We start from the raw sequence: 27,744 nt of genomic DNA on the forward strand, positions 1-27,744 counted from the left end.
CTCTGAATTTTGCAAGCTGTCCTAAGATGTGCAGACCTGTGCTAAGCTTGTGCTCCTGTGAATCAGGGACTTGCTCTCATGTTGCTGCTGGTGGGCTTCTCATCTGACCGCTCAGGTTTGCGACTGGCGCCGAACAGCTTTTCTGCTCTATACAACTGAGTTTTGCATGAGGCTTACATTTGCAGTACGGCAAAATGTCTCCTTAAACTTCTTATTCCCCAGGTTAAAATTGCACATGTATGTTTGAAGAATGAGAAAGGCTGGATGTTACATCCGGTAATTGAAGTGGAAGATTTAAAGGCTCGTTAAGAAATCAAATTGAATGTAGGTAGGGTATGTGGAAGTATTGATCTGTTGCTGTTTAGAGAAGTGTGTGCATGCTTATACGTGCAGTACACAGGTCACCTCTAATACTGTGTTTAGACTTTAAAATACTGTAGGTATGGAGTAGCATAGGATGTCTGTAATGACTTAATTTAAGCATGTAATACTGCAAAGCTGGTGTTCAGCTATTAGGAGGCACAACCATAAGGATACTACTGACAACCAAAGTGGTTCTGGTTTTAGACATCACACCTTGTGGATAGAGCCTTGTCTTCCACCTGATCCTTGGTTCTTGGCAAATGTGATTAGCTGTATTTCTTACTGAATCCCCACTTGAAAGATAAACAGCTATCTAAAGATTATCAGTTCCTCAACTTAAAGGCTCCCTGAGACCAGCAGTTATTTAAGTCAACATCAATAAATGAGTGAATGAAATGAAGTTTTAGGGGATGGGCTCAGGGAGACTGGCTGGTTCTTGTGGCACCCACTTTTTCCTTGAAGGTGGTGGAAAAAAGAAATGGAAAGGAACTTACAAGTTTCTCCTACCCAAATACGAGTGCTGCAGCTAGGAAGGATAAAGACCTTTACCCAGAGCAGCGTGCCTGGCTGGGAACTTGTCTCTGCAACGTGTCTGATGCTGCAGCTGCAAACCTTGCAGCAATGCAACGTGCTTCTGTCCCTGTGGGATTGGCAGGAAGGCTTTGGAAGTCGGCACTCCCCAAATGAAAATAACTGAAGTTCTTGCGCCATGCCTGCTGGCTGGGGAGGTATCCTCAGGCTGGGGGAGCTGTTTGGCCACACTGGTGTCCTGGATGTTCACGGATGCACCCTACAGGAAACTTAACCTGACATCCCACACAATTTGGCCAAACAAAGTTGCCTCTGCCCTTTCCATAGTTATTTATCTTTTTAGTTGACTGCATAATCTGACCCTCTAGAAAGCCCCTTCAGGAGGTCACACAGCTGAAATAATAGCTAATGAATTTTTTAAAATGATTTGGGAGTTATTAAATACTTTCTTCTTCCTTTCCTTCCCTCCCCTCAGTTGCCCTTTGGCAAACACTGCAGGGTTATTCCACTGCAGCAGAGTAGGGCATGCTGCAAAAGCATCCTGATGTGCATGGAGGAAGGGCCTGCACTCCAAGTGTTTGCATGCTGCCCCCACACTAGGTAAGGCTGGGATGAGAAAGCTGGCTGAAGTGTGCAATATCACAGCAGCTTCAGAGACTAAGGAGAGCTGTTGGCATTGCTTTTCCTTCCAGAGATGTCCCTGATCTGCTTCCATCGCCTCACTTGGCTGTTTCATCTCTGGTTGTGGGATGCACTGAAATCCAGGCTGTTAGCTTTCTCCAGTATAAACCATCCAAACTATTTCCATCTATGCACTGGTAATGAAAGGAGCAGAGTTTATTCCATTTAGCTGTGCCTGGTTTCACAAGCTAGGCTCTGGCTGCAGAGATTGGCAGTTTGTATCTGTTCTGGGGAATCTGCTCCCCTTTTCCATGTCTGCAAAGATCTTTCTTTGCTCCCGTGTACATGTGCTATGGATGAGATGCTTAGCTTTTGGAGAATTGCTGCCCAGCCAGGGGAATCGCCTCTGATGAGACCCAGCCAAGTCATTTTGTTGGCTGAGGTTTGCTCCTAGGCAAGAGAGCTAAGGAGATGCTTGTGGGCTGCCTTTCTAGAAAAGGGAGCTGTAATCTAGTCCAGGGACCAGAAATGTCTATGGAGACCACTGCACTAGCAGAATGTGTTGGGGCTGCTCTGAACCAGATTATGTCTTTTCCTGGACTTCCAGCTGTATGCTTCAAACCTGGCAATGTTGCTTTATGCTTACTTATGTTGGTATTGTATGTCATGGATTAAAGTTTTTCCAAGAGATTCAAAGAGCAATTAAATGATAAAGACTAAGCCATGAACGTAGGCTGGCATTTTCAAAAGGATCAAAGAAATTCATGTAAGTGTGAAAAGGATGAGCTTGGCCCTATCCCTGAGGTCCTTTCTGCCTCCAGCCTATCTCTTTTTCTTGATCTTGACACTCACGGTAGGTCTGGTTGCTCCCACTTCATCTCGGTCGTCGTGCCTGTAACATCCATGGGATGCAGTGTTCTGTGGGGAGCCCTGAGCTGCTGTGGGCTCAGCCTCCTTTTGTGATAAATCCCAGCCCAAGCTGCTCATTTTGCATGTTGCCCCTTCCCTTGTCTCCAAGGCCCTTTGTTTCCTCTGCTGTTGGGCTCCTTCTCCTGGTCTGCTCCACCTTCCCCACCCCCCTCGACTCCCTTTGCTCCCTCTGTGCTTTGCTCCATCGCTTGTCTCCGCTGAGAGCACAAGAGATGATCCCAGCTTTTGGTTCAGATTCCCTGAGCTTTGTGTTGTGCCTTCTCCCAGTTTTGGACTCCTCACTGTCTGTCAGGCTCAACTCAATCCCAGCAAAGAATAGGGAGATGTTTGTGAGCACATGTGCTCCCGACAGCTCTCTATAATATCACTAATCTCACTTCTTAGGGTTTCAAAAGCAGCGTGAAATTCTCCTCCCATGTAATCAGTGGGGGTTTGTCCTGTCTCAGAAGAAACTGATGCTTAAATCTCCTCTGCTTCCCAGGGGCTCCCTCCCACCACTGGGCATCATCTGCTAGTTATGCTGCAAAATGGGACATCTTCCCCCAGATCCCCTCCTGCTTCTCAGGAGGGGCTGCAGCATGGAGGAGAATCCTGCAGTTTCATGTCTATCTATAGCAAGTGAATGCTGGTGTGTTAGGATCTGCAGCAAAAGAGGAAAAAGGAAAAGATGAAGGGACAGAAACGCATCTGAAAATGTCCACAACTTGGCAACACTGCTAGCTCAACATCTGTAATGCAAAAATATTGGTGTTTTCTGCTTTCCTTTATGCACCAGAAACCTTTTTTGCTGCTGTGTTGCCTAGACTTAGCCCTACTTTATCAGTATTTTATTAAAGTCCCATGTAATTTTTAAAGTTACGTTATTAACAAAGCATGTCATGTCTTACTGTAGTATTTCTAATAGGGTGTGGTTTTAGTCTTCAGACTTTAGGTGGAAAAGCTTGAACACATGATCTTTGAGTTCAAAACTAGCAAAAAGAGTTGAAGTGTGGTCTCTGAAATCCTGTCCAAGTTCACAGCTGATATGGGGGGCTGGCACCTGCCTTGGAATCGGGGTGAACCAGGAGCGGAGGCTGTTCAAAACTGTGGAAACACAAGAGGGTTTTCACAGCAAGGTGGAGAGAAATGCTCTAGGTGTCAGCGGGATTTTTAACAAAGAAATTCAGTCTCGCATTCAGCAGCAGCGTTATCACTGTTGTACAAATGGAAGCGGGGAGGGTTGCATCCCTGGTCTAGGAAGTCAGGGGAGAAAACTAGTCCAAGAGGTGTTTGGGTCTGGATTATTATCCATCAGCGCTATGCAGGCAGTCATGTCTCTGCCCTGAGTTTTGCATCTCTGTGCTGACCTTAGTGGCTTTTTTTTTTTTTTAATGCATCCCCATCTCTGCAAAATCTCTGGTGGTTTGTGAACCGCAGAATTGCTGATTTAAAGCATGCCTAAATATTTAAGGAAAATCTGATTTATGCTATAAATGCTGGTTCATCAGCTTTCCCTTTAATCATTGCAACTGCTGGGACTCTAAAGCCCCTTTGGCTCCCCTGGTTACTTTGCATGACTTTTTAGCAATTCTGCTTTAACTGGAGACCTCGGGATGGCTCTGGCCCAAGTGAACTCCTCGAGATCCTTGTGCGGTATTCTCCTGGTGGTACCCTGAGATCAGCAGATGCTGGCCTTTCTCTCAACTCCCACTCAGTGCCTCAAATCCCAGGGAAAGCTCTCCTTCCGCTGCTACACCCTGTGTTTTAATGACAGAAGTGATTCAACAAGATCTTGCGGGGTTTGTACGGTTCAGCTGCCTTCAGAAATTTGCAGGGGTTTCTGAAAAGCAGAAATAAGGGGACCTGCATGCACAGCCTGGTCTGTGTCTTCAGTGCCAGCCTTCTGCAGAGCTTCTTGATGCTGATGCACACACAGGAGGACTTGCCTGTCTGCCTGCAGTGAAGCTAATGCTCCTGTCTGCCTGTATGTGATGCCCGTTTGCAATTACACACAGAGTTCTTTCTGAGTTACGTGGCTGAGGTGTGTTTTACCTTCAGTCTGCTGCTTCTAGCACCAAAAAAAAAAGCAGCAACCAAACCGCCTGTGGGCAAACAATTTGGGATTATAATGGACATGATGAGTCTTGGCAGCTCCAGGGAGAGCCTGGGTGCAAACCACTTTCCTGCACAAAGTGGCTGCTGGTTCCTCTTGAACCAGAGCCTCACTATGGACTTCAGCAGGAGCAGGCTTTGGGCTCTATCTTCTTTTTCTTATTCGGGAAGTTGTTGCTCATGTTGTGCTGCCTGGAGCAGTTCCCAGGGAGCAGCACAGCCTGCTCTGCACTCTCCTCTTCATTATCTGCTTGCTAATGTGTGTGCCTGCCTCTTTGCCTTTCATGTCTGCTGCTCTTTTTTTTTTTTTCCTTTTTTCTTTTTTTTTTTTTCCCCTTTTCTTTTTTTTTTCCCCTCTAGGTCACTTGTTTTGGGTTGGTTTTTTGTTTTTTGGTTTTTGTTTTTTGTTTTCTTGGTACTAGCTCCACTGCACAGTTTTCCAGATTTGTTGCTTTTCTGACTCTGGAAGGGTGTTTTGTTCTCATTTATTTGTTTTGCTGGCCAGAATACAAAAGGTTAAACAGTTTAGAGAACTTCATTCTGTATTTACTGCTGAGGTAAGTTTCTAAATCAACAGTAGGTTGTGTATTGGAGTGACTCACAGAGCCGCTTAACCTTTTTCCTTCCATTTTGTCTCTTTCCAAATCTGAAGCGCACATCTGCAATTTACATTGCTGAAATGAAAAGCTGTGAAATGCATATAAATTGCTGTAGATAGGCTGCTCAGCCTGGCCCCAGTGCAGAGCCCGTGTCCATTTGGCAGCAGTCGGATCCCGCTGGGATGCAAAAAGCACCTAAAAATACAGGGTACCAAGAGGGTGTTTTCTGTGCTGTGCGGGTACAACCAGCAAGGAGGATGGGCTGGCTGGGAGGCACAGGGCTGGGCACAGGAAAAAAACAGTCTGGTTGCATGTGGATCCCTTTTCCACATGCACTGTTTGTAGGAAGGTCCTGTCTTGTGGGCTGGTTACATGAGAGACAGGCAATAGGCACTCAAAGTATTAGCATTTGCTTTTCAGAGGGGGAAACTGAGGTACGATTCAACCAAAACTCTGTGGGTTTGAAGCAGGAGTAGGTTCAGCCTGGCCCCTTCATTCAGGGCATGGTGGAGATAAGTGTCCCCAGGATGGGCTATGGGTGCAAGGAGAGCAGAGCCTGCTGTGCCTGCTGGCTCCAGCACATCAAATGGCACGTGGTAACCAAAGAGCTGCTGCCCTAGGGGCTCTGGTATAAACTGCCCAAGCAGGGGACCAGCCCAAACATCCCATGGCGTGTGGGGCAGGGGCATGCACAGCTCCAACCCAAAGCAGCAGTGGGAAACAGGCTGGAGATGAACAGAGAGCAGGTGGGAGCAATGTGGGGGGTCAATGGGGCAAATTCTAGTTGGATGCCTGTATCTAGTGGAGTGCCTCAAGGGTCAGTACTGGGACCAGTATTATTCAATATATTCATCAATGACTTGGATAAGGGAATTGAGTGTCAGCAAGTTTGCTGACGACACCAAGCTGGGAGGAGCGGCTGACACGCCAGAGGGCTGTGCTGCCATCCAGCAAGATCTGGACAGGCTGGAGAGTTGGGCGGGGAAAAATTTCATGAAATATAACAAGGGAAAATGTAGAGTCTTGCATCTGGGCAGGAACAACCCCAGGTTCCAGTATAGGTTGGGGAATGACCTGTTAGAGAGCAGTGTAGGGGAAAGGGACCTGGGGGTCCTGGTGGACAGCAGGATGACCATGAGCCAGCACTGTGCCCTTGTGGCCAAGAAGGCCAATGGCATCCTGGGGTGTATTAGAAGGGGGGTGGTTAGCTGGTTGAGAGAGGTTCTGCTTTCCCTCTACTCTGCCCTGGCGAGACCTCATCTGGAATATGGTGTCCAGTTCTGGGCCTCTCAGTTCCAGAAGGACAGGGAACTGCTGGAAAGAGTCCAGCGCAGGGCAACGAAGATGCTGAAGGGAGTGGAGCATCTCCCGTGTGAGGAAAGGCTGAGGAGCTGGGGCTCTTGAGCTTGGAGGAGACTGAGGAGCGACCTCATTGATGTTTATAAATATGTAGAGGGTGAGTGTCAGGAGGATGGAGCCAGGCTCTTCTCGGTGACAACCAGTGATAGGACAAGGGGCAATGGATACAAACTGGAACACAGGAGGTTCCACTTAAATTTGAGAAGAAACTTCTTCTCAGTGAGGGTGCCAGAGCCTGGAACAGGCTGCTCAGGGAGGTTGTGGAGCCTCCTTCCCTGCAGACATTCCAGCCCGCCTGGACACCTTCCTGTGTAACCTCATCTGGGTGTTCCTGCTCTGGTGGGGGGATTGGACTGGATGAGCTTTCGAGGTCCCTTTCAGTCCCCAACATTCTGTGATTCTGTGATCCTTCCTCGACAACCATCTCTGCAGGGGCTCCTAATTCGCTGCCCTGCAAAACATCCTCTTTCCCAGCAGCTAAGTATATGGTTGCAGACACCCTCTTTTTTTTTTCCCGAGCCACAAAGCGGGAGTGAGACATCTCAACTCCTAAACTGCAACCAAAACTTCCATTTTTTTTCTATTCAGCATCTCTTGATTTTCTTCTAAGAAGTTTATGGAGCAGCCATATTTTGGGTTTTTGTCCCACTCATCTCCCTAACACAATATTCTTATTATGGTCCTGAAAGCCCTCCTGTGCTGTTTCTAGGTGGCTCAGCTTTAAATGCAGGTTGTGAGCACCCCAACCTTTACATTTTAAAGGAGTTCGGTCCCTTAGTGAAGGGCAGATGCTTTCTGGCAGACCTGTGGGTACCAGAAGCTGGGAGTGATGCTCATCACACCCGATGCCTGCACCACGTTTGCTGAGCTGCCGGTAGGAAGAGGCCGCGTCCTGGAAGGGGTTTGCTGTTGCACAATCTAATCTCTTTAGTTACTATCGCGTATTACAAGTTGTGATGTCAAAAAAAAAAAAAAAAAATCATCACTTATGCAGGGTGCAACCTGCTGCTCCTGGCTGTCAGCCCACAATATTTTCTGCAGTCGAGTACAGTGTGCTGCTAAGTGGGATTAGGCCCTCCCTGCAAAGAGGTCTGGGAGGCTTGAGAGAGGTTTTTTCCTGTGTTTAGACCACAAATTACCTTCCTCTTGAAGCCTGCCAATTCTATGAGGTTTTTTGCTAATGAAAGGGCTGTGCTGCATGACCTGCTTGGAGTAATCTTTTAAAAGTTTGGTTGTTTATTGAAGTGGCTGTCAATAAGGGAATGGAGTAAACTTGTGCTTGTTTTGTTTTGTTTGGAATTGGTCTAAAATATCCTATTAAGATGAGGACAGTACAGCTTTAATCATATACATAGAAACTAATGAGATTATATTTTAAAAAAATCCAAACAGTTTTTCTATATGTTGACAACTGGCTGAGCATCAGCTGGTTGATGTGCATGAAAAAGGTAATTTCCAAGAATCTGAGCTGCCGCACTTGCAGTGTAGCTTGTCTGTGCCTGCTGCATGAATTTGCCCAATGCTTTTCAGCAGAAAGTGCTGCATAGTGTCAGTGAATATGGCTCGGAGCATCCCCCTTGCAAGGCAAAACATTTTACCTTGAATTACTTGGCTGGCAGAGCAGCAGGCAGCTGTGACTGCACTGTGGTGGAAGTGCTGCTGGTGCCATTTGGTATTCTGACCCTAAACTAAATAACCTGGGAGACGATTGTCCTGATGATCAACACTCTGGGATGTGCTCGGTGCAAAATTCAGGTTCTCCTTGGTTTGCGCAGCGAGGCAGCTCCTGGCTGCTCCCAGATATCCTGCATGCTCCCCTGTTAGATGTGAGATGCACCCCTTGGATGGAACCTCAAACCCACCTTAGTCTTTAATATAGAGTATCCTGCCCTCTAGTGCCTGCAGATGCTGAGTCAGCAAGAGCCCAGGAGCAAGCTGTGCTGGGCACCTGTGACTTTCTGCCTTTTTCCATCCAACAGATGGCTTTGAGCCTGGGGAACTGTTAAATATGGGTTTGCTAGGTTATGGAGAGCAGGTAGGTATGTTTGTGCAACAGTTTGGTGACGGGATACCTCAGTATGGCTCTGGAGCAAGCACAACTCCTTGGTGGTATATTTTGGAGTTGTTTTCAAGGGAAATGAGCTTTATAATGGAAACAAGAAGATAAGTGGCAGGTTATGTGAAAGACAGCTTTGGAGGTCTGAAGATTGTTTCACTGATGAGCTTAAAAATAAATCTCGAAGCCTGGTGAGTGCCTGGCTGTCATGTAGGGGACAGAGCAGGGATAACACCTGGGAATAGGTCTCTTGCTTTTCTCCTAAAGAAAAGGAAGAATAATTTTCTGTTTAAAAAGAAATTTGAGAGCCTTTCGTTTTGTTACCAGCTCTGCTGGGAAGGGAGTGGAGGTTTCCCCCAGCCGTTGCCTGGGACTTGCAGGAATTCTCCCAGCAGGTCATCTGCTGCCAGCTGGGCACAGCCCATCAGCGCTCCTCAAACCTCCCCTGCGCTCATCCCTTCTCACTCCCTCCTCCTGATGCGTCCCTTCCCTTCTGCTGTTTTTAAGACCCCACCAGACAGAAGCTTCAAGATTTGCAACGCGATGGCACAGGCTGGGGTGGGTTGTTTTGGAGGCAGGGCCGTGCGTGCATCCAGGCAGGATTGGACCTGCCGGGGCTTTTGCACAGTTTTCTGCGTTGTTTCAAGGCATTGGGAAGGTCCAGCCATAGGGAGCGCTGCTGGGGCCATGAATGGGAGGGGTGGGTGGCCTCTGTGCGTGAGCGATGCTGCAGAAAACGGAAGAACATTTTTTTGTATAAACTGCTCTCCTCCTTCCCTGTCCCCTTGTCTTGGATCAGAAAACGCTGGAGATTGAGGGGGGGAAAAAATGCAACACACAAACCCTGAGAGGTCACCCATAGTTTTCCTCTGATGCACGGTGGAGCGTGAGTGCTGGCGTAGCTGTTAGGGTGGGTTTGTTTCTTTAAGGTGTCTCCCAGAGGGAGGATCAGCAAAATGCAATGTGGCAGCTATGGTAACTCCTCTTGGCTTTCAGCACAGCCCTGGCTGATCGCACAACTTGCTAGTGAAGAAGGTACAGCTGTCCAGGCCTTGGCAGGGGTCCCCACCCTCTGCCTGCTGCCAAATCCTGTTTTCCTTTTTTTTTTTTTAAAAAAAAAAAAAAATCTTAGTTTCTTAAGAAAATGGTAATGGGAGGAACAGCCTCATCTGCCTCTCAGCTGTATCTGATGTTCCCTGGACCTGCTGGAGTAAAGCCTGATGGTGCTGCATCCCTGCGTTGTCAGACAGGGAGATGGAGAGCCCAAATTTGGAAGGGCTCCTGTCCTTCTGTGAGATGCTGGGGCTGGAAGGGACCAGAATTAAAGGCTGGGGTCCCCGCACTGCCTGAAAAGGGCTGAGCGCTTGGGCTCACGGCTGCTTTCCCTTCCCTGGGGCAAACATCCCCATGTCACTGCCAGCTCACATGCAAGAAGGCAACCAGCTGGAAATGCTGAGCTTGCCTGGGGGCAAGAGCCCTGTCGCATGTTGCACCACTGGGACAACTTTCCCAAGTCCCCTGCCTGATGGTGCCACGTCTGCGGAGCTGCAGGTGCCTCACCGGCTGTGTTTGTGCCTACAAAGCGCGATGGAGCAGCTCCAAATTCACCCGTGCCCCGAAGAGTCCCGGTAACCAAATCCCATGCAAAGCTTTAGGCATTGAGTCTGCTGGCGTGGCATAGGAGAAATGATTGAAAGGCCTCTCGTTTTGAAATATTTTGGCTGCCTGTGCAATTTTAAGGATGTGCCTGAAATAAATAAGAGCTGAAGGGCAGACTGATCTGAAGAGGAATTCAAGGGGGAGCCTATGGATTTCCTATCTAGAAAGAGGTTTTGTAATTTTAAATGTTGCTAAAGCTGTGTGATAACTCGTGTAGTAGCATTTAAATAGAAGATTAAGAAAAAGCAGCGCTGGGGAACAAAAAACTCAGCGCGAGCGATTTGCGCAGCTGGTAAAATTATGGCATTAGGAAATAGCACAGAATGTGCTATAAACAGGAGGTTTATTTTCTGTAGGAGCAGGGATGAATGGGGAGATCTATTAATAATAAACGTTCTCAGGACTTGTGTGTCTACCTGCTCAGGCGTTACGAGGTACTTATAAAAACCTTTCCAATTGCAGCAGAAAATGGGCCAATAATGATATATTTGAGAACAATAAACCGGTATCAAAAAGGGAAATATATTTGAAGGCTCTCACTTTTTAAGCCAGGTATTTCTCTTTCATTCTGACATAATTCACAGCTAAGACATAACTACAATTTTCAAAGCCATGTCTGTTTCCCTTCGACTGTTCAACCACTTTAAAATATTTACCTTTTGCCACCCACTGAGAGTGAAAGTATTGCCTGGTTCACAAAATAACAGTGCTTAGAAATAAAATTTCCACATTAACTCAGTCTTATTGAAAATTGGTGTATTTTGAGCTCCAAATTTATGGCTGAAAGTGCTACCCTGTATCCTCATCCCCCTGGGCACATGGCATTAATTGGCTGGGGGTACCCATAATTTTATTTTGAGATGATGGGGTCTTTCTGTGGCACGTAAAACAGTGGCGAGTTACTCCTTCACGCACGCTAAGTTATCACAAGAAATACTGATCGCTACGTTGTGTGTTTTTTAAAATTTCCGAAGGAATCGCTGGAAAGGGATGCCCTGATCTCCCTTGCTCTTGAGACGCAAACTGAGCAAAACCCAGTGCTTTGATCCACATCTCTGCACCAAAACCCAAGTCCAAGCTCTCCACTTCTCTACAGGGAAGATGGTGAGAAACCAGATGCTCAGCCGTGCTCCAGCTCCCCTCCAACAATGAACATTTCAGACCCATATGGTATAAAATAAAGATTATTTAGGGCCGGTAATAACAGCAATCTATTAAACCAGCCCTTCTCATGGCAAAGGATGAAAAACCTTTTGCAAAATACCTGGTTGTTCAGTGCATAGAACCCCACTGAGCTGTAAGAGAGCTTTGAATGCAGAGATTGCAGGGCCGTGCCTGAAGCATTATACATGCAATTAGAGGCAGCAAAAAGAGCTCGGTGATGTTAGAAGTTTCCTGAGCAAAATAATAAACTTCCTTAAGAGATGCAGAATAGCTATCTCGTCTAATGTGTAAAAATACATATTAATGTTGCATGCATAGACTATTTTTTAAGAAAATATTTAATCTAGTCTGCCTTTATCATGTAACTTTATGCGCCACTGTCTTATTGGGAAGTTTTCATGGTGGTGTTTCCCTGGTGTTCCCAAAAATGCTGCCATAGCTGAAAACTCTCTGGTTCCATGCAGATTCTCTTGCACGGGCTAAATCCCTGTCAGCCACCCCATGCTGTGGCACCCCCTGATGTCTGGGTTGCCACAGCCCGTAGGACAAGCTGGCCTGGGCATTTTGTGGGAAGAAAGACTTAAAAGCTCACAAGAATTGGCAGAATGTACCTACGGGATGCAATTTGGTGTGTGGAGGTGGTGCTGGGCATGCCGGTGGGAAGCGTGCGAGGGGGGCGAGGAGAGAGGCGCTCAGTTTTGACACGCAGAAAAGCTATTTTCTCTATCCTAACTCCTTTGATTAACAGTTTGATCGTGCCCCAGATGCTTTTCTCATGGGCAACCCGCTGTGCCCATGGTGATGCTGGTATGAGGGTGTGCTTTCGGGGAGGACAACACCCCGTGGGTCTCCCCCCGTGTTTGGGGTGGGTGGCATCGCTGAGCACCTGCGGATGCTGGGGCTCCTCCTGGGCCGTGCTGCCTGTATAACTCAGCCTGCAGCACTGCTTTTCCCGGGGTCTTTGCTCTGAACACCCAAACGGGAGCTTACAGCTTTTCCTTAAGTGAGCAGCGCTTCTATAGAAGTGCCATGTGTGTTTACATCCCCCTTTGCAGAAGCGCACAGCGGGCTGGGGCTGTTTGGATGTAACAAAACAGCGTTTCGGTGCCGGTCCTCCGCGCTTCGCCCTTTCCTTTCAACAATGAAATGCCGCTGCTTTGCTCCTCTGTCCCGAGCGCAGTAAGGGCGAGTTGTTTGTGCTGTGGGGTGAGCGTGATCCCGACAGCATCCATGGGGTGATGGTACTGGGGTGCTGCAGGGCTCCCCAGGTGTGCTTTCCGCAAAGGGATTAAAGTCCTTTCTTGTTCTTAACTAAAGATAAACCACTATATTACCAACAGCAAATCATATGCTGGGGAGCATATGCCTGTTTGCCATTCTTCTGAGTCTACTACTTTTTTTTTTTTTTTTTGACTCCTAACATCCCTCTGGTTTTCTGAGCCTCACCTCCCAGCCAGGAATTTCTTCTAACAAGCCATATTACGCAGCAAGATTTCATCACGGTGCGCATGAAACATGCCATAAGGGTCAGTCTTAAACGTGCGTGTTTGTGGCTGTGCGGGATCCCTCCGGCAGCTTAATTTTATTACGGAGCTTGGTGTCGGGGACGCAGGATTTGAATGCGTCGGGGAATCCCCCGACGACGCAAAATGCAACTTTCTGCGTGAAAGCCTCTCTCTGGCTCCATCCCGCCCTCCCAAATTTTCCAAGCTGGATCAGCTGATTATTTTAACAGGAGCGTCAGTACAGCCGTGATCCCTCCACATGTCTCCTAGCTAAGCAATTAAGTTTATTTACATTTAAGCACAAATGTATGATTTTTAAAGGAGGCCCGAACAGCTTAAACTAAAGGTATAATTGCTTAAGTTACTGCATGAGGATTTTTGGTGGCTAAATTAATCTGAAACCTAATTCATACATTTTTAAAGTGTGTGTTTGGCTGATCTAATATCTCTTAAGGAAACAGTAAAAGCTGCTTCTTGGGGATGCAGTTAACAAGGCAAAATTATCTTATTAGGCATTCAATTAAAGCTAGTACAGGCTTACTGGACATCTTCCAGTAATTATATATCAAGCTGAACCAGTAGACATCTGCCTCTTTCCCCCCCGGTCTCTCTTTCTGTTTTCCAAGCTGTAGTTAAAAGATGGAGAGGAGAACACAGGAGGAAGATGAGGGACTGTAGCTCACTTTCAGTTCATAGTACAGCACAAGGGTTATTTTCTTTTTGATGTCTGATTGCTTTTGCAAGCTGTGCGAGACTGAGTCTGCCTAACTCCTATCCCAAAAAAATAATCCCGAATCGCATGAAGGCTCACAAACGAAGCCGCTGGGAGAGGTCTGGAGGTGCCCGGCTGCCCCCTTTTCATGGAGATATGGGCAGGATGAAAGTCCGTGCATGGACAAACACCCGCTGGCTGCTGGTGTGGGAGAGCGTTCGTGCTGCCTGTCTGGGGTCCAGAGAATTAGATCAAAACACTGTTTTCCCCCCTATAAAAGGCTCAGACCCCGAGGAAGACCTTCCAGAGAGATCAGGGGTCTAATGGCCTCTTTGAAACCCTCTGTTAGCAATAGGGCTTAACAGTTGTTGTTGCTTATTTAACATTTGTGCAGGAGTGGTGCCAGTAGCCTCCCTGTCCCGTTTGCACCCTCCTCCAGCAAGGTGCTCATGTCTCCAGGTTCCTGATGCTGCTTCCTGTGATGTGATGGCTTATTTTGCAGAGGAAAAAGACTTTTTTTCCTTTTTTTTTTTTTTTCCCCTCCTGTCTAAGGGAAAACCCTCTTTACCGCTAAATGCCAAAAGTCTCAAACTCTATGGGTGACAGATAACAGAAAAAATTCAAAAGCATATCCTCTGTTTTACCAGTCAGCCCCCTAAAGAAAGCCCTCTGGTAATGCATGTGGAGAAGCACGTCCTGAAGGGCTATCAGAGTCCTGATCCTCACCTTGTACACCCATCCACGTGCATACAGAGCCCAGCTGAAGGGGGACTTGCTAGAAACGAGCCTCTTTGGTGTTTAACTGGCTCATCTTGCCAGGAGAAGGACAAGGGCGTTGCAAAAGCTGGCTGTGGTGGCACAGTTGCTGTGTCTTGACATGGGCTGGGTGGGCCAGCTGCTGGTGGCCAGGTCTGGCTATGGGGCCAGAGGACGCTGGTGTAGAAGTGGTTAAAGAGACGGGTATGAGGGTAAGGGCTGCCTTGCTTTGATTTATTGGCTAGCTGAGTTAATTTGTTATTTGTGTATGATTAGTTGTTGTTGCTGAGTGGTCATCTTCTCTAACTACAAATCTAATTAAATGCTGGGGTGCCCAGAGGTTTTTTTTTTCTCTTTTTTTCTCCGTGACAAATATTTCTGCTGTTTTAATTCTTGAGAACTAATCATTAATTAGCATGAGGCTGCTAGTATCCAGCTGGAGGACTTCTTGTTTTTTCTTGCTTCCAAAGTTGTCGAAGAAGTAAATCATAAGTGATGGTGTGTAGTACTCTCCAAGTCACTTAGAGCAACACACTGAGATGTCTGATGGGATTGTCAGCTAGCAAGGAGCAGCAAGGTTGCTCGGAGCCAGCTGAGGAAGTTTTTAATGGCACAGCACTTTATTTTAATCAGCTTTCCCCCCACACTTATCTTCTGCAAAGCCTGGAGACAGGGGGAAGAAAAAAAAACTACCCAAAATGTGTACTTTCCCCGACCAGCAGCTGTAATTCCCTGATTACACGTCGAGGTTTGTTTGCGCTCGGGGTTGTGGTGGCGTTCCCTTAAACGTTCATGGCTTCATCAGACTTATTCCTACAGCTCGGCAGCAGGACATAAATTCTGGAGATTTCAGGCTTGGAGATTTCAAAGTTGTGCTGTACCACATGGAAATGATTCTCAGAGCTACAGCTATAAAAATAATTATATTGCTAGGGGGAAAGAGTGACAAGAAATGTCCCCAAAAGAGATTTCAGCAGCGGTTACAGGATCTGTCCCAGCTCTGTAAGAGGCTGCTGTGATCTCCAAGGCTAATTTATCACTGCTACCTATAACTCTATGAAATATGTCCCAAAAAGTACTGAAGGAGGGAATGTGAAGGGAGGTTGTGAAGGAGCAGCATTGCCGTCTTCCCCTTTGTTTTAATGAGGATGCTTTGTATGCTCTTTAAAATTAGAGCTGCTCTTGCACAGATGACTGGTGTGAGGATGACTAATTTGGAGACTAATTAGTCTGCTTTGCTGAAATGTATGTCTTGACTGCTCCCTTAATGACCCTTCAATGCACATCTCTCGATAGGACTTGTGCCGCAGCCCAGGCTCTGATGGATTAAGTAATAACATGCTTTTGCCGCTCTTCTAAGCGGTCCCTCGGTTTTGATCCAACGTTTATCCTCCACCATGCCTGTCTCTAACTCTTTACAATCAGTAATTAGTTTATGTATGTCTAGTCCATGGCAGATTTGTCTTTTGCATGTCTCCTTCCCTGGACCCTTTCCCTTGCACCCTCTCTTTCAAAGGTCTCTGAGCCTGAGCGTTTTCTGGCTGATCGCAATGTATTTGGTGTCCGCTGTGTAACAGATTTCTTCTTTCCCAAGAAAAGACACAAACATAAACAGAAGATCCAAAATGCTTTTTGCTGGGCTTTTAAATGTACCAAGATGAAACCCCCCCTCTACAAGCCTATTAATGTAAATACCAAACTTTACAATCCTTCCTGTCAAGGAAACATATTTACATTTTTCTAAGGATGCGTATTAAAAAAATAGGGCTTTTGGGACAAAAAGGGCTTAGTTCCAGTGTCACAACACCCCCAGTTAACCGTACTGCTCTCATAAACTATAGAATTAGGTTGTTCCCAGGGCCAACAGAGATAACATCTGTTTGCTTCTTTAAGGACAAAATGAAATAGGATGCTAGCTTTTTATACTGGAAACAGCCCTTAGAAGTCTGAAGGGGCAATGGCGAGAGGGTTGTGTATCACATGCACGCGTTGCATGCGGCTTCTCCAGCACAAAAAGATGAGAAAGGTGTTATTAGTGTCAGTGCCAGCCCAGGGGAGGCAAAGGGTTCATCCCAAACCCTGCTGCGGTGAGCGGGAAGAACGGGGTTGCTGGCGGACTGGTCTTACTGGGCTGAGGGTTAGGGCTATATTGGCCTTTACGCTTTGCTGATGCTCCTGGTATCCCGGTTGGACAGTATTTTTTCCTGCTAAATGGAATAGCAAGAAACATATTTTTTCTGCCTTTTTTTTTTTTTTTTTAGTTTAGAGCATCTTGAACTTGTTCAAGGAAAAAGAGAAAAGTGGCTGCAAGGGAAGGGGCACAGGTGCCGAGGATGAGGATGGGGACATTTGGGGTAGGAAGGCTCAGCTTCGCATCTCTTTTGAAACATCCTATTACACTAATGGAAATGCAAAGCTGCGCCTGCTTCTCTGGAAACTACCGGAGTGAGTTGTCTGTAATTACACGGCGCAGAACAGGAAAAGCTCTCGTGGCCAGAGGAGCGAGCAGCAGTGACCTGCTGGCGTTCGCAAAGGCCGGGTGGCATTTTACCAGTTCCCAAGGCTCTGATTTTTCTAATCAAAAAGCTCCTCTGAATTTTTTTTTTTTTTTCTTCCTTTTTTTTGCAGCCGAGTGGGAGCAGTTGTTCTTTTAACGAGAAAACCTTTCCTTGCCTATCTCTCCCAGGGAAAAGGGAGGATAGCTGCGGCAATCCAGCCCAAGCAGAGCTCACCCCTTCATGCTCACCCAATGTTTGCAGGGCTCGCTACTCTCTAGGAAAGGCATAAGCTGATCCCAAGTTCGGATAGCTATTTCTTAATGCTTTGGGGTTTTTTTTTTGCCATTGAGACTGCACAGGCTGCTCCCCTGTTATACATAAAAACTCCTCTGGCCGTGACAGACCCACGCAGAAGTCCACGACACGCCACCCAGCTCAGTTTGCCCGTTTTAGAGAGTTTCTTGAGAATCTTGTTGTATGTGGAGATATATATACACGTACGCATATATATTTATTTTTTAATGCTGGCAGATGTAAATTTTGTTGCCGTAAACGATAGAATTTGACACCGCACCACACCAGGCCATTTGTCAACAGCATTTTCAACAGTTCAACCGCACGCACGTGTGCGTGCAGACACAGGCGCAGAATGGAGAGGCGAAAGGGGAAAGTCCGAGGGCTTGGGGAGAGGCCACCTTCCTATATAGGGCACGCAAACACCGAGGAAAAAGCCACCTCTAACCATGGGGCTGTGGCAAAGACTGCGAATACCGATTCGCTCCGAAGCGAACTGAAAACACATCGAGATTTGGCCCTACGTATGGTTTTTCACGCGGTCCGAAACCTTTTCTTTTTGGGACGCTTTCTTTTAGGGACAATCTGAGCATCCACAAATAAAATCCGCCTCATTGGAGCAATGCTAATAATAATAATTCAACCAACAGTGATTTTTAAATACGGTTAAAAAAAAAAAAGAGCAGGTTTTGCTGCTAAAGTACCGTGTGATAGAGGGGAATGGTTGTGTATTAGATAACAGTTTTTAAAACATCATTGGCTAATGGCAGCACATCATTTGGGAGACAACAGAATAAATGCATTGTTCCATCCCAGCACTTTACTATTCAGCCAATCTAAACCGCTGAAGAAATACGTGTTTGAGACATTCTACATCTGTTTTTGACAAGAAGCCTGGCTTTTTGCGTGTGTATTAGTTTAATCTATTTGCTGCAGCCTTTTTAGTCAGATTAGCATGGGAAAACGCACTCTATTTTATAAACTGAGAGTTTATCCTTTTAAAAAGTGACTCGACTTGGGCTTTTTGCATTGAAATTAGGGCACAGCATGCAAAAAATAGTAACACCAGCAATAGCCATAAAATCCACCACAGCAGCACTACCTATTTAAACGAAACTAAAACAACAGGCAGCTTGTGCAATGGATAGAGTAACCAATTTTTGAGCAGCATAACATTTTTGGAGCTCCCTAGAAGAGCGCACGGAAACCCTAATTGCAGCACCAAAATGCAAACCATTTCAAGACACAAGTAAAACATTTACTTGAAGTGGTTTCTAAAATGGTTTTAACCCAACATTTTACAGCACTAATAAGTCGTGGTTGAACACTTTTTGTTTGAAAAAGCCAAAATACTGTAGTTGCACGAAGCGTTTTTTAAAATGAGACATTTATTGCTGTTAAAGCAAAGATAGATTCGTCTTTCAAAAAACTTGGCCAATGGGCTGGGATAGACTTTATTTTCCTCTTTAAGGAGGTGATTCTCTGCATGATGAAATTATTTCATTTTGCATCATGCACGGTGTTACAAGGGGGTGGGGGGGAATTTCCCGTTTGAGTGTTTGCTGGGTGAAATGGGTTCATGAGCTCTGCTTTATGTACCAAGCCCCAGAGAGCGCCTGGCCGTTTGCAAACTCTGGCTGACACAACACAGAGCTGCTCTGCTTAATTAGCTGGAGATGAGGGTGTTACTAAGGGCGCTTTTCCCCCCCCCACTTTCTTACTATTTATTCCTCCCTCCCCGAATATTAGAAAGGCAACATGAGAGGAAGTAGTTTTCCGCTAATGGAAAACAATAAAGGAAGGATTTAGTGCTTAGAGTAAATAAGAAACTAAGTCCCAGCCTAGAAAAGTCTAACACCAGCCTTTGCTTTACCAACAATTTGAGGAAAGGAAACCGAACAAATACAAAAATTTGGCAAAGTTTCTTCTATCTATGTTTGTTTTTTTATTGTGTGAAGAGGAAGGGGCACAGCCCGGGGTTGCAGCCGACATCTGCTGCTCGTTTCTTTTAAGACAAACGCAAACTCGTGGCTGAACCCCGCTTGGGTCCCACGGACCCGCTGGTACCCCCGGCCAGGAGAGGCTGCAGCAGCCCTGGGACCACTGGTTCAGCACCGGGTTTTTTGGGCACAGCTGCCCATGAAGTGGGGCGGCAGCTGTTTCAGATCCCCTTGTCAGTGTGTTTTACAGATCGCCTTTTCCTCCCTTAAAACCCTTCCCTGAAGCAGCGCTTTCTGGCAAATCTCATGCAGAGATGGGTATTTTACCTCCCCCCCGCCTTGTCCCTCGTCAGCCAGATCTCAACACTGGTCGTCTCTCAGCTCCCCCATCTCTGCAAAGCAGAAACATACTGATTTTTTTTTTTTTTTTTTTTTTTCCTCAAAAATAGGGTATATTTGATTTTTGCCTGCCTGGAAGTTTGGTGGTGGTTTTTTTCGGTGGTGGTGTGTGGTTTTTTTTTTTAATAATAAGTTTTTTCAGGCCCTGGGGAGCGGGAGAGGGGACTGGACACATCCACACTGCCCATCTCACCTCCAGGTCACTGGCCCCAAACCCCTTGCCCAGCAGCATCCCCGCACCCCACCAAGCCGTGGCACATCTCCCCGGGCAGGACCGAGCCCTGCAGCGGAGCCGGGCTGGCGCAGGGAACCGCGGGCACCCCATCCCGTGGCCAGGCAGACACAGAGCATCATCTGGGAGAAGAGAAATTGGTACCTACCAGCTGGGCTCGCCGGGCCCGGGCGGTGGCTAGTGGGAGGCTGACATGGACCACGCTCCCTCCATCCTCCATACGGAGAAGGCATAACTCAGCCTCTCGTGAGCCACGTAACTGCAGCTCGTCATCTTACTGTCCATCTCGTCGCTCTGTAGCACCTGGTAGAGGAAGTCTATATACCGCGCCGCCAGCTTGAGGGTCTGGATTTTACTGAGTTTGTCAGAGGGCAAGGTGGGGATGATTTTCCTCAAGGCGGCAAAAGCTTCATTGAGCGACTGAGTCCTCTGCCTCTCTCTGACGTTGGCCAGGATCCTTTGGCTCTGTAGTTCTTCATAAGATTGGGAGCTGGGACTGGACTTTTTCCCCCTCTTTCCTGGGTTGGGGCTGCCATCTTCGCTGGACTTCTTACTGTATCTTCTCTTCCTGCCAAATCTCTTTGGCTGCCGTTCCAGCTCCTCTTCACTGGTCCCCAAGCTATCCACAGGGGAAACAGGAGAACTGGAGCTTTCTTCCATGCTTTCTGCAAGAAGGGGAGGGGAAGAGACTTTCCCCCCCTCCTTATGTTATGTGAGTGTGTGTGTGTCTTAAATGTGCTTTAAATTCCTGAGACAGATCCTTTGGAAAAACAGGAGGGCTTTTTTTTTTTTTTTTTTCTTTTTTTTCTTTTTTTTTTTTGCTGACCAAACGTTTTCCAGGTTGCTTGAAGGGCTCTTATTTCAAGGATCGGGGTTGTGCAAAAAATTGAGGTCTTGGAGAGAGGAAGTTATTCTAACTTTTTGGAAACTTTAGCTGAGCTCAGTTGCTAAATAGTTGTCAGAAGTGAGGGAGGTGCGGGGCTCCCTTCTGATTGGCCGGCCAGGTCAGTGGGAGGAAAGCTTTTCCCCTGCTAAACTTTCACAGTTTTATGTTACACTTAACTAAAATCTTGGGAATGCACCTCGAATAAAAGATAGCTGGTGACCACCCCCTGCCACCCCCATCCCTATAGATGCTGAATTTGCAGCACCCTTCTGGGGTGACCGCCACACACACATCCCCACCAGGGATTTTTGGGGTGCTGGGCTGCTTGCTGAGCCCTTGCAGGCTGCTTCCCAGCCCAGGCTGCCGAGGGGACAACTCCCAGCTCCATGGCCGGGCTGCAGCCGTCCCTTGCCTGAATTGGGGTGTGGGGCCACATGAGCCCTTGCACGCCCAAGAACGTGCCCCGTTTTTGCAAAGCGGTGCCCTGTTTTGCAGCCCTCGGTGCTGGGGGTCTTGCAAACGCCCTGCTGCTCCTCGCAGTGCCCTGTTCCCCAAACCCCAGCCCTGCGGAGATGGGATGGGGACATGCCTCCCGGTCCCATGGGGTGACCTCGGGGTGGCAGGAGCTCCCTGGGGCACACTGAGCCCTGGGGAGGATGGAGGTTTGGGAGCAGCTGGGGGAAGCCTCTTCAAGCCCCTTACTTGTGAGGGGCATGGAAAAACCCCCTTGGACTAACCCTGTGGAGCCCAAAATATGGGTCATCCAGAAAGCAGCTGATAGTTTGTACAAAACCCCACGGAGAGTGCCCCGGAGAGGTGATGCTGGCCCCGCAGCCCATCTGCCTGCCATTTTTCTCCATGCTTTTTTCCTCCCCTGTTAAATACTAAATAACACTTTTGGGGGAAGCATGAGCTGAGGGTAGGTAGGAGGACGTATTTTTTTTCTTCAGTCTGTCCTGCCGTTGCAATCGTGGTATCCCAGGGCATAAAAATCACGGTAGCAGCTCCAGGGTTTCTGATGTATCAAACAGAAGACGATGGATCTATTTTTCCTCTCCATCACAACAGGGAAAATGTGGGAAAACTCTGCTTGCTTCCGTGGAGCTGAGGCAGAGCAAAATCGGATTTGGACCTCTGATTTCAGTTACAGCCCAAATTGCAGGAACAGACGCATTCCTGAGCAGCAAAGATCACGTTTTCGATATGGAGCAGGGAAATAAAATAATAAGAAGAAAAATAAGACAAAAGAAACTTGTAAAATGTAGATGTTGTATCAGAAGAATTAGTTTGGAGTAGATTTCTTTGCAAAGTTTTCCAGTAGGTATCAACACTCATTAATGGAAAAAATAATGTCTGGTTTCATTGGAAAGCGTTCCTCGGTAGGAGAAGGAATTTTGGCTTGCCTGGGGCTGACTCCACTACTGGTAGGTAATGTTTATAGTGGAAAGACTTCCCCGGGCAGCCCCTGGGGAGAGCCTGTGTTTGCTTTCAAAAGGAAAGGTTTTCAGGTGCAGCACAGAAGTCGGAAAGCGAGGCAGTTCTGCAAATAGATTTTTAATCCAATTTAAGACCCCGGCGAGTCGGACGGGCTGGGTGCCTCTGCTGCTTGCGCCCCAAAGCCAGGTTTCCAGGAGGGCTCAGGGCTAGCAGCTGGGGCCAAGGGTGGGCAATTGCTCTGCATTGGTGACCTGGAGGTCCCCAAATACTGGGAGGGTGTCTGCCAGCCCTGCAGACCCAAAGGCAGATACCATCCTCGGCTGAGTTAGGGCAAGCAACATTTACACTGGAGAAACCTGAGTAACGGCCCCTTGCCTATCCCATAAGTGAAATAAAGTGCTGTCGATAGTGGTGCTGATGTGAAACTGTGCCACAGAGGGCAAAACGCCCGTTGTAAGGGGTGTTTAGTGTATACTTGAGTTATTTAGAAGTCTCCTCTTCTTAGCGTGTGGGATCATTTCCAAGTATTAAGAGAAGCTATCGCCGAAGACTGGACGGGCACCTCTGCAAAGAACACGGTTTTCCCAGCAAACAGGTTCCCTGCTAATGGCACTGCTTTTCCGTGCTCACGTGGCATTCACGGTGGTAAAGTGCCGTGGATTTGCCGGGATGCCTGGAGCAAGGGAGGGCTGCGGGGCTGAGCACCTGGAGCACGCCGCCCGAAGGTGCTGTGGGTGCCTGCAAAAGGCTGCTCGGCGAGGGAGCAGGGCTGCGTTTTGGGCTGTTTGAGAGCACCAGGAGCAAGGGGAGCAGACCCGAGCTTGTGAGAGCGAGCGGAGCTGCTCGTTGCTGCCTCTCCTTTCCTGCAGCCGTGTCAATATGCATGGTAATATTTATTCTGCACCTTCGTTTTGCCCTGCCGTGACCACCAAAGGCAGGACTTGATTTCCTGGGGCGTGAGGTGTTTCAATGGAGTGGGACTTGTTCTTTCCACGGGTCGGGGATAGAGGGGTTTCGGGGGCAGACTGCGTGGGTGTATCTCAAATTGCCCGATTCTCAGCTGACACAGGCTTTTTGCCTTTGTGATAGCCACCAGGCCTATCCCATACAAGTGCAGCGGGAGACGTGCAGCTCCTGGGCATCACGCTGGAGCCGTGCTGGTGAAAGGTTGCGGCCACGTGGTGCAGTCCCGGTCCAGCCGAGCGGCTGCTGCTCCTGTCGCTCTTGGCCGAGCGGGCTTTCTCTGTTAGAGAAACTGTGAATTACAGTTACACTGGGCTGCACGGTGCAGAGCAGGAGCCGGGCTCCCGCGGTAGAGCAGCCCCTCACTCCTCTGCATGCCATGGCTGTATTAAATAAATAAACCAACAGCCCCCTGCGTTGCTTTTCCAAGGTGCCCAAAGGAGTGTTTGCATGACAAAGCGAGGCGGGATTTCTCCCTTATGGGGCTGTTCCTGTGCATAACCTCTAAATGCGCAAAGCTTTTTACCACCAGGCAGGCTTCATTAGGGGGATTTTATGGTGAAACCCGGCTGTGTCATAATTATGAAGTCTATAAGGCCAGCTCCAAGGAGCGTCGCTCCAGAGCTGCTGTGTGTGTGCGCGTACTCTTTACGGCTGCCGAGTCCCTTAGCAGTGCTGAGTGCCAGAGCTGAGTACAGTGTTGACAATGCTGCAAATATCTTCCCTTGGAGCAGACCAAAGGCAGGGTCTACATGTGCGCGGACCCCGGTGAAATGTGATCTGGCTCTCCTGGAGGAAGAGGGAGTTTGAGAAGTTTGTGGGGGAGCCATGTGGTATGAAGGTACTGCTGGCCAAGGAGGTTGGGGATGCATCATCCTTCCTGCTACCACAGCAGGGTAGGAAATAAATAGGTTATGAAATAAAAACCATGATAAAAAAAATAATTCTGGTGAAATTTTAATGCCCTATTTAAATGTGACATCTACTATGGTGCTGCTGCTGTTCTGCTGCCATTACCAGGCTCCTCAAATTTCTAAATTAGAGGGAAACAATGAATGCAGACTGGGCTTTGGGGGCAGTACTCATCCTCTGCAGGAAACCTGTGGTCTGGTTGACCTCCTGGCAGGGCTTGGCCAGCAAATTGCCTTTCAGTTCCTCTATACTGCAGAGGAGAGCATTTGGATTTTCACCCTTTGCTACCCTTCCCTCTGCCCGCAGTAGGAAGTGGGGAAAAGCTGAGTGCCCTGGCAGTACAGGCGATAGCGTTTCAACATGCTCAGACAGCTCTTCCAGCTGCTCTCTGTTGGAGGAGCTGCTAGGGATGTAAATTTTTGGAGCAAACTGAGATAAGATGTTGCTGTGCTTAATTGCCTTCCTCCTCCTTGCTACCTACTGCTACAGAGAACAGCATCATCTCTCCTTTCAGAAATTAACCTGTTGCAAATTGCATCAGTGTCGAATGGCCTCTACTGTAGCCAGCTCTAGTTAAACTGTGTATTTTTTTTGCTTCCCGTTGGTGCAATTTAGGGGCTGATTCCTTAATGCTTTTGTGCAGCAGCCACTTAGTGCGATCTGGTACAACTCTGTGATTCTGGTGTGTGCATCTTCCACGTGCTGTCTCTGCAAAGTCATGTTTTGCCTTGCACTTGTGCTTTGTGGGCTTTGTTTCCCTATTCCTTGTGTTGCACCGCAGCAGCGGCCAGACGTGGCAGGCGGATGTTTCCCAAAGCATCGACTCTGCAGTGACAAGTTCATAATCAAAAGCAAAGGAGCGGCGAGTGAGCAGGGCAGATAAGAGGCAGGAGGTAAGGGGAGCGAGGCTTTAGGGATAAGACAGTTGGAGCGGAGCACAGTTTCAGAGTAATTGGATATGCTAACATCGGAGTTTTGTGCAGGAATGTACATCTGTTTCTGAACTGTTACCAGCTGATGTGCCCGCTCGTCCTTTCTGCTTCCTCAGTTATAAACCCTCAGAGCGGCTGACACGAGCAAAAGAGAGGCTGACCCGGGGGACAGCGAGTCCTACTGCTTGCTAACCCTGCCAATAAATGCAGTCAAGGTGAAGGTGTGATTTTTGATTTGCAAAGGCGTTGCTGTGGCGGCTGGTGTGCCTGTCCCATGGGGAGCAAGGTGGCAGCTTCTCCCTGTGTGTGGTTTAATGGCTCCATCTGGCTTCCTCAGCTTTGTGTTTGAGGAGGTGGGAAATATGGATGCTTTTAGGGAAGACTTTAGAGGAGAATGACAGAGAGAAGGGAAAGACTTAGATGTTTTCCCAGTGGACATCTCTTTCTCCTGGGAAAGCCACACAGGCCCTTTGTTCACCTCCTTTAAGAACACGTCAGCTCCGTCCCAGCTTTGACCAAGCAAGGTGTGATTTGCAAGGGCCATTTTTCCAGAGTTTGCTTTGTTTGCTGTGTATAACATCAGGACGAGTGATCTGCAGTGTAATCATGATAAATGTGAATCATAATTAGTTTTCAAAAAATACTATGGTGAGTCAGATTATGAAAATGCAGTGTAATTCACAGTTTCTCTAACAGAGTCCTAGATTCTGTGATGCCTTGGAGAAGAGAGATGCACCTGAGTCCCACCAACTTCTGTGAGATATAGGCAAGTGTTTAAAGCTACGTATATGCTAAATATGGGCTTGAATTTCTGACCTGAACCCCTTCTGAAATAAGGAGATTGTCAGTGGCTGCGACAGGTTTTGCATTGGGGTGTCAAGCATGAAGCTGTCGGAGGACCAGTTCACATCTCCTGGTCATCCAAGCTCCCTTGTCATGGGACAAAGATAATGCAGACCAGACACAGTTCTGCCTCAAATGCTGGGTGCAAATGCTGCGTTTCAGGTATGATTATTGATTGCTGGCAAGATCAGAAGTCAACATAACTTCTCATGTCAGTAGCGTTGGGAAGATAGTGTGTGTCCTGCTGTAGGAATAAACCAAAAGGCAGCGGCATTGCAATTGTGGATTCTATTTTTAATGGTAGTCCAAAGCTAAAAGGACTGGCATTTGGGGGAGTAAAAAGTAGCAGCTATCATGATTCCAAAAATAACATTTCTATTTTAGATCATTTACCCAAGGCCACCACTAATTGCAGACTGGAGCGGAATGTCTCCCTGCGAATCCACAGGGAAGACAGATCTTTTGCCTCTTTTTGGAAGGCGCAATATTAATTGTGGCTGCAGCAGTAGTAAATGTAGCTTAAAACCTGGGATAGGAAAAATGAAAATATTGTTTCGTGAGCTGGAAAATCAAAGTACGTGAAGTATTTTGTTCTCCTTGCCTTTTCCTCCTCCATCTCCAGCCACATCAAGCTGGGGAGGAAGGACTTCCCACCAACATCAAGGAGAATCCAAACCCAGCCTGGCTGTTCCAACAGCATTTGGGCACTGCTGGGAAGGGTCAGGCTTCTGTTCATTTTTAAGTTTGCAGTATGCACTTTAAGGCAGGTAAATTCAAAATAACATCAAGTTTGACTTCCAGTTTTGAGCATTGCTTGACAGCCTCTCTGTCTTCAGAAGATGAACAACTGCTTCCAGTGAGGAGCCAGGACTTGGTCCCGTGATGAAACTTTGGTTGACTTCAGCAGTGCAAGTGCAGACTGTGGTCTGGGCAGGATTTGGCCAGCCTGACGCCAGTGTAGGGAGACAGACCTCATCTCCCTGTGCAGGCCATGGAGAGAGGACCGTCCTTTCTGGGTCCCTGCGGTGGATCCTCTCCCTGTGCATTACAAAATGGATCTGAAGAAGTCGACCGCATCTAGCCAGTGCTTTGCTGTTGTGTTTAATCTGCAAACCCCCAGAAACAATGCAAGGAAGGCACTGATCCATAAATCTGCTTTAGGGCTTGTAACTCACTTGTCTTAGCTGCCTTCTGAAGGGATCAGCAGGATCCCAGGGTGAAATCTGTTCCTGCTGGGCACAGGTTGCCTTTGCAAACACCATGCCCCTTTGTCTACCCCCTCGTTTGGATCCAGCCATGGACTCTGGCGCTGTATTCTTAAGGACAGTGGAAAATCTGTGATTGCAGATACTCTTTTTACACATCTTGAAGCCCATAGTTACTCTGAATTCACGTGGCTGGAAAGCCCACCAAGAAGAAGTCCAAAGTACTGTTGCCTTGTATTCCTGCATTTCAGTATTTTTGAGGATTAACCAGGACCCTAGAGAGTTAAATCAGCCTTGTAGTTAACTATTTTGTCAGCTGAAAAGATAGCAACGAGGTACTGGACAGCAAAGCCCTGGGCAGTTATACTGCTATTGAAACAATGGTTTTCCCCTTGGGTCCACATAATCTTTCTCAAAGCATGTTACAAATCAGCTTTCCCCATTTACCCTCAAATCACTTTGGAGGCTCTGTCAGATGGACACATGGCACTGGTGACATCTCTCCCTGTTGCTGGCCAGAGAAGGGCCTCCCAACTGTACAGACACAACCCGAAAAATTGCATCATGTGTGCAAAGGCAGATCCAGAAGCAGTTTTGTTTGCCTGGGTGTGTTGCTCGATAGATGTGCACACAGAGAGGAGGGATTCATCACCCTGAACCTCGGCCAACTGAGTTTTAACCGTTGAGGCTACCTCTAGAATATAACCACCAAGGTACAGCATCTTGCAGTTCAGATGATGGGTAGAGAGGAAGCCAAAATGATGAAGTTGGACCCAGATAGCAATAAGATAGCTCTGCCAGGGGAAGGCAAACACCTCCTAGGAACTGAGTGCATGTGCTGGTGACCCCGGCATAAC

The 27,744-nt window shown here is 47.5% G+C and overlaps 1 protein-coding gene across 1 annotated transcript in view; it reads right to left on the reverse strand.

Annotated features, from left to right (window-relative positions):
* TWIST2 (twist family bHLH transcription factor 2) overlaps positions 1–20,456 on the reverse strand; it is a 36,861-nt gene extending 16,405 nt beyond the window's left edge. The window contains exon 1 of the mRNA XM_065638043.1: positions 19,858–20,456. Coding sequence (XP_065494115.1) covers positions 19,887–20,369 — 483 coding nt within the window. The 5' untranslated portion in view covers positions 20,370–20,456 and the 3' untranslated portion in view covers positions 19,858–19,886. The remainder of the gene's footprint in view (positions 1–19,857) is intronic.
* Positions 20,457–27,744: the final 7,288 nt, after the last annotated feature.

This window comes from Caloenas nicobarica, chromosome 6 (assembly GCF_036013445.1).
Source record: "Caloenas nicobarica isolate bCalNic1 chromosome 6, bCalNic1.hap1, whole genome shotgun sequence".
In the NCBI taxonomy this organism is placed as follows: domain Eukaryota; kingdom Metazoa; phylum Chordata; class Aves; order Columbiformes; family Columbidae; genus Caloenas; species Caloenas nicobarica.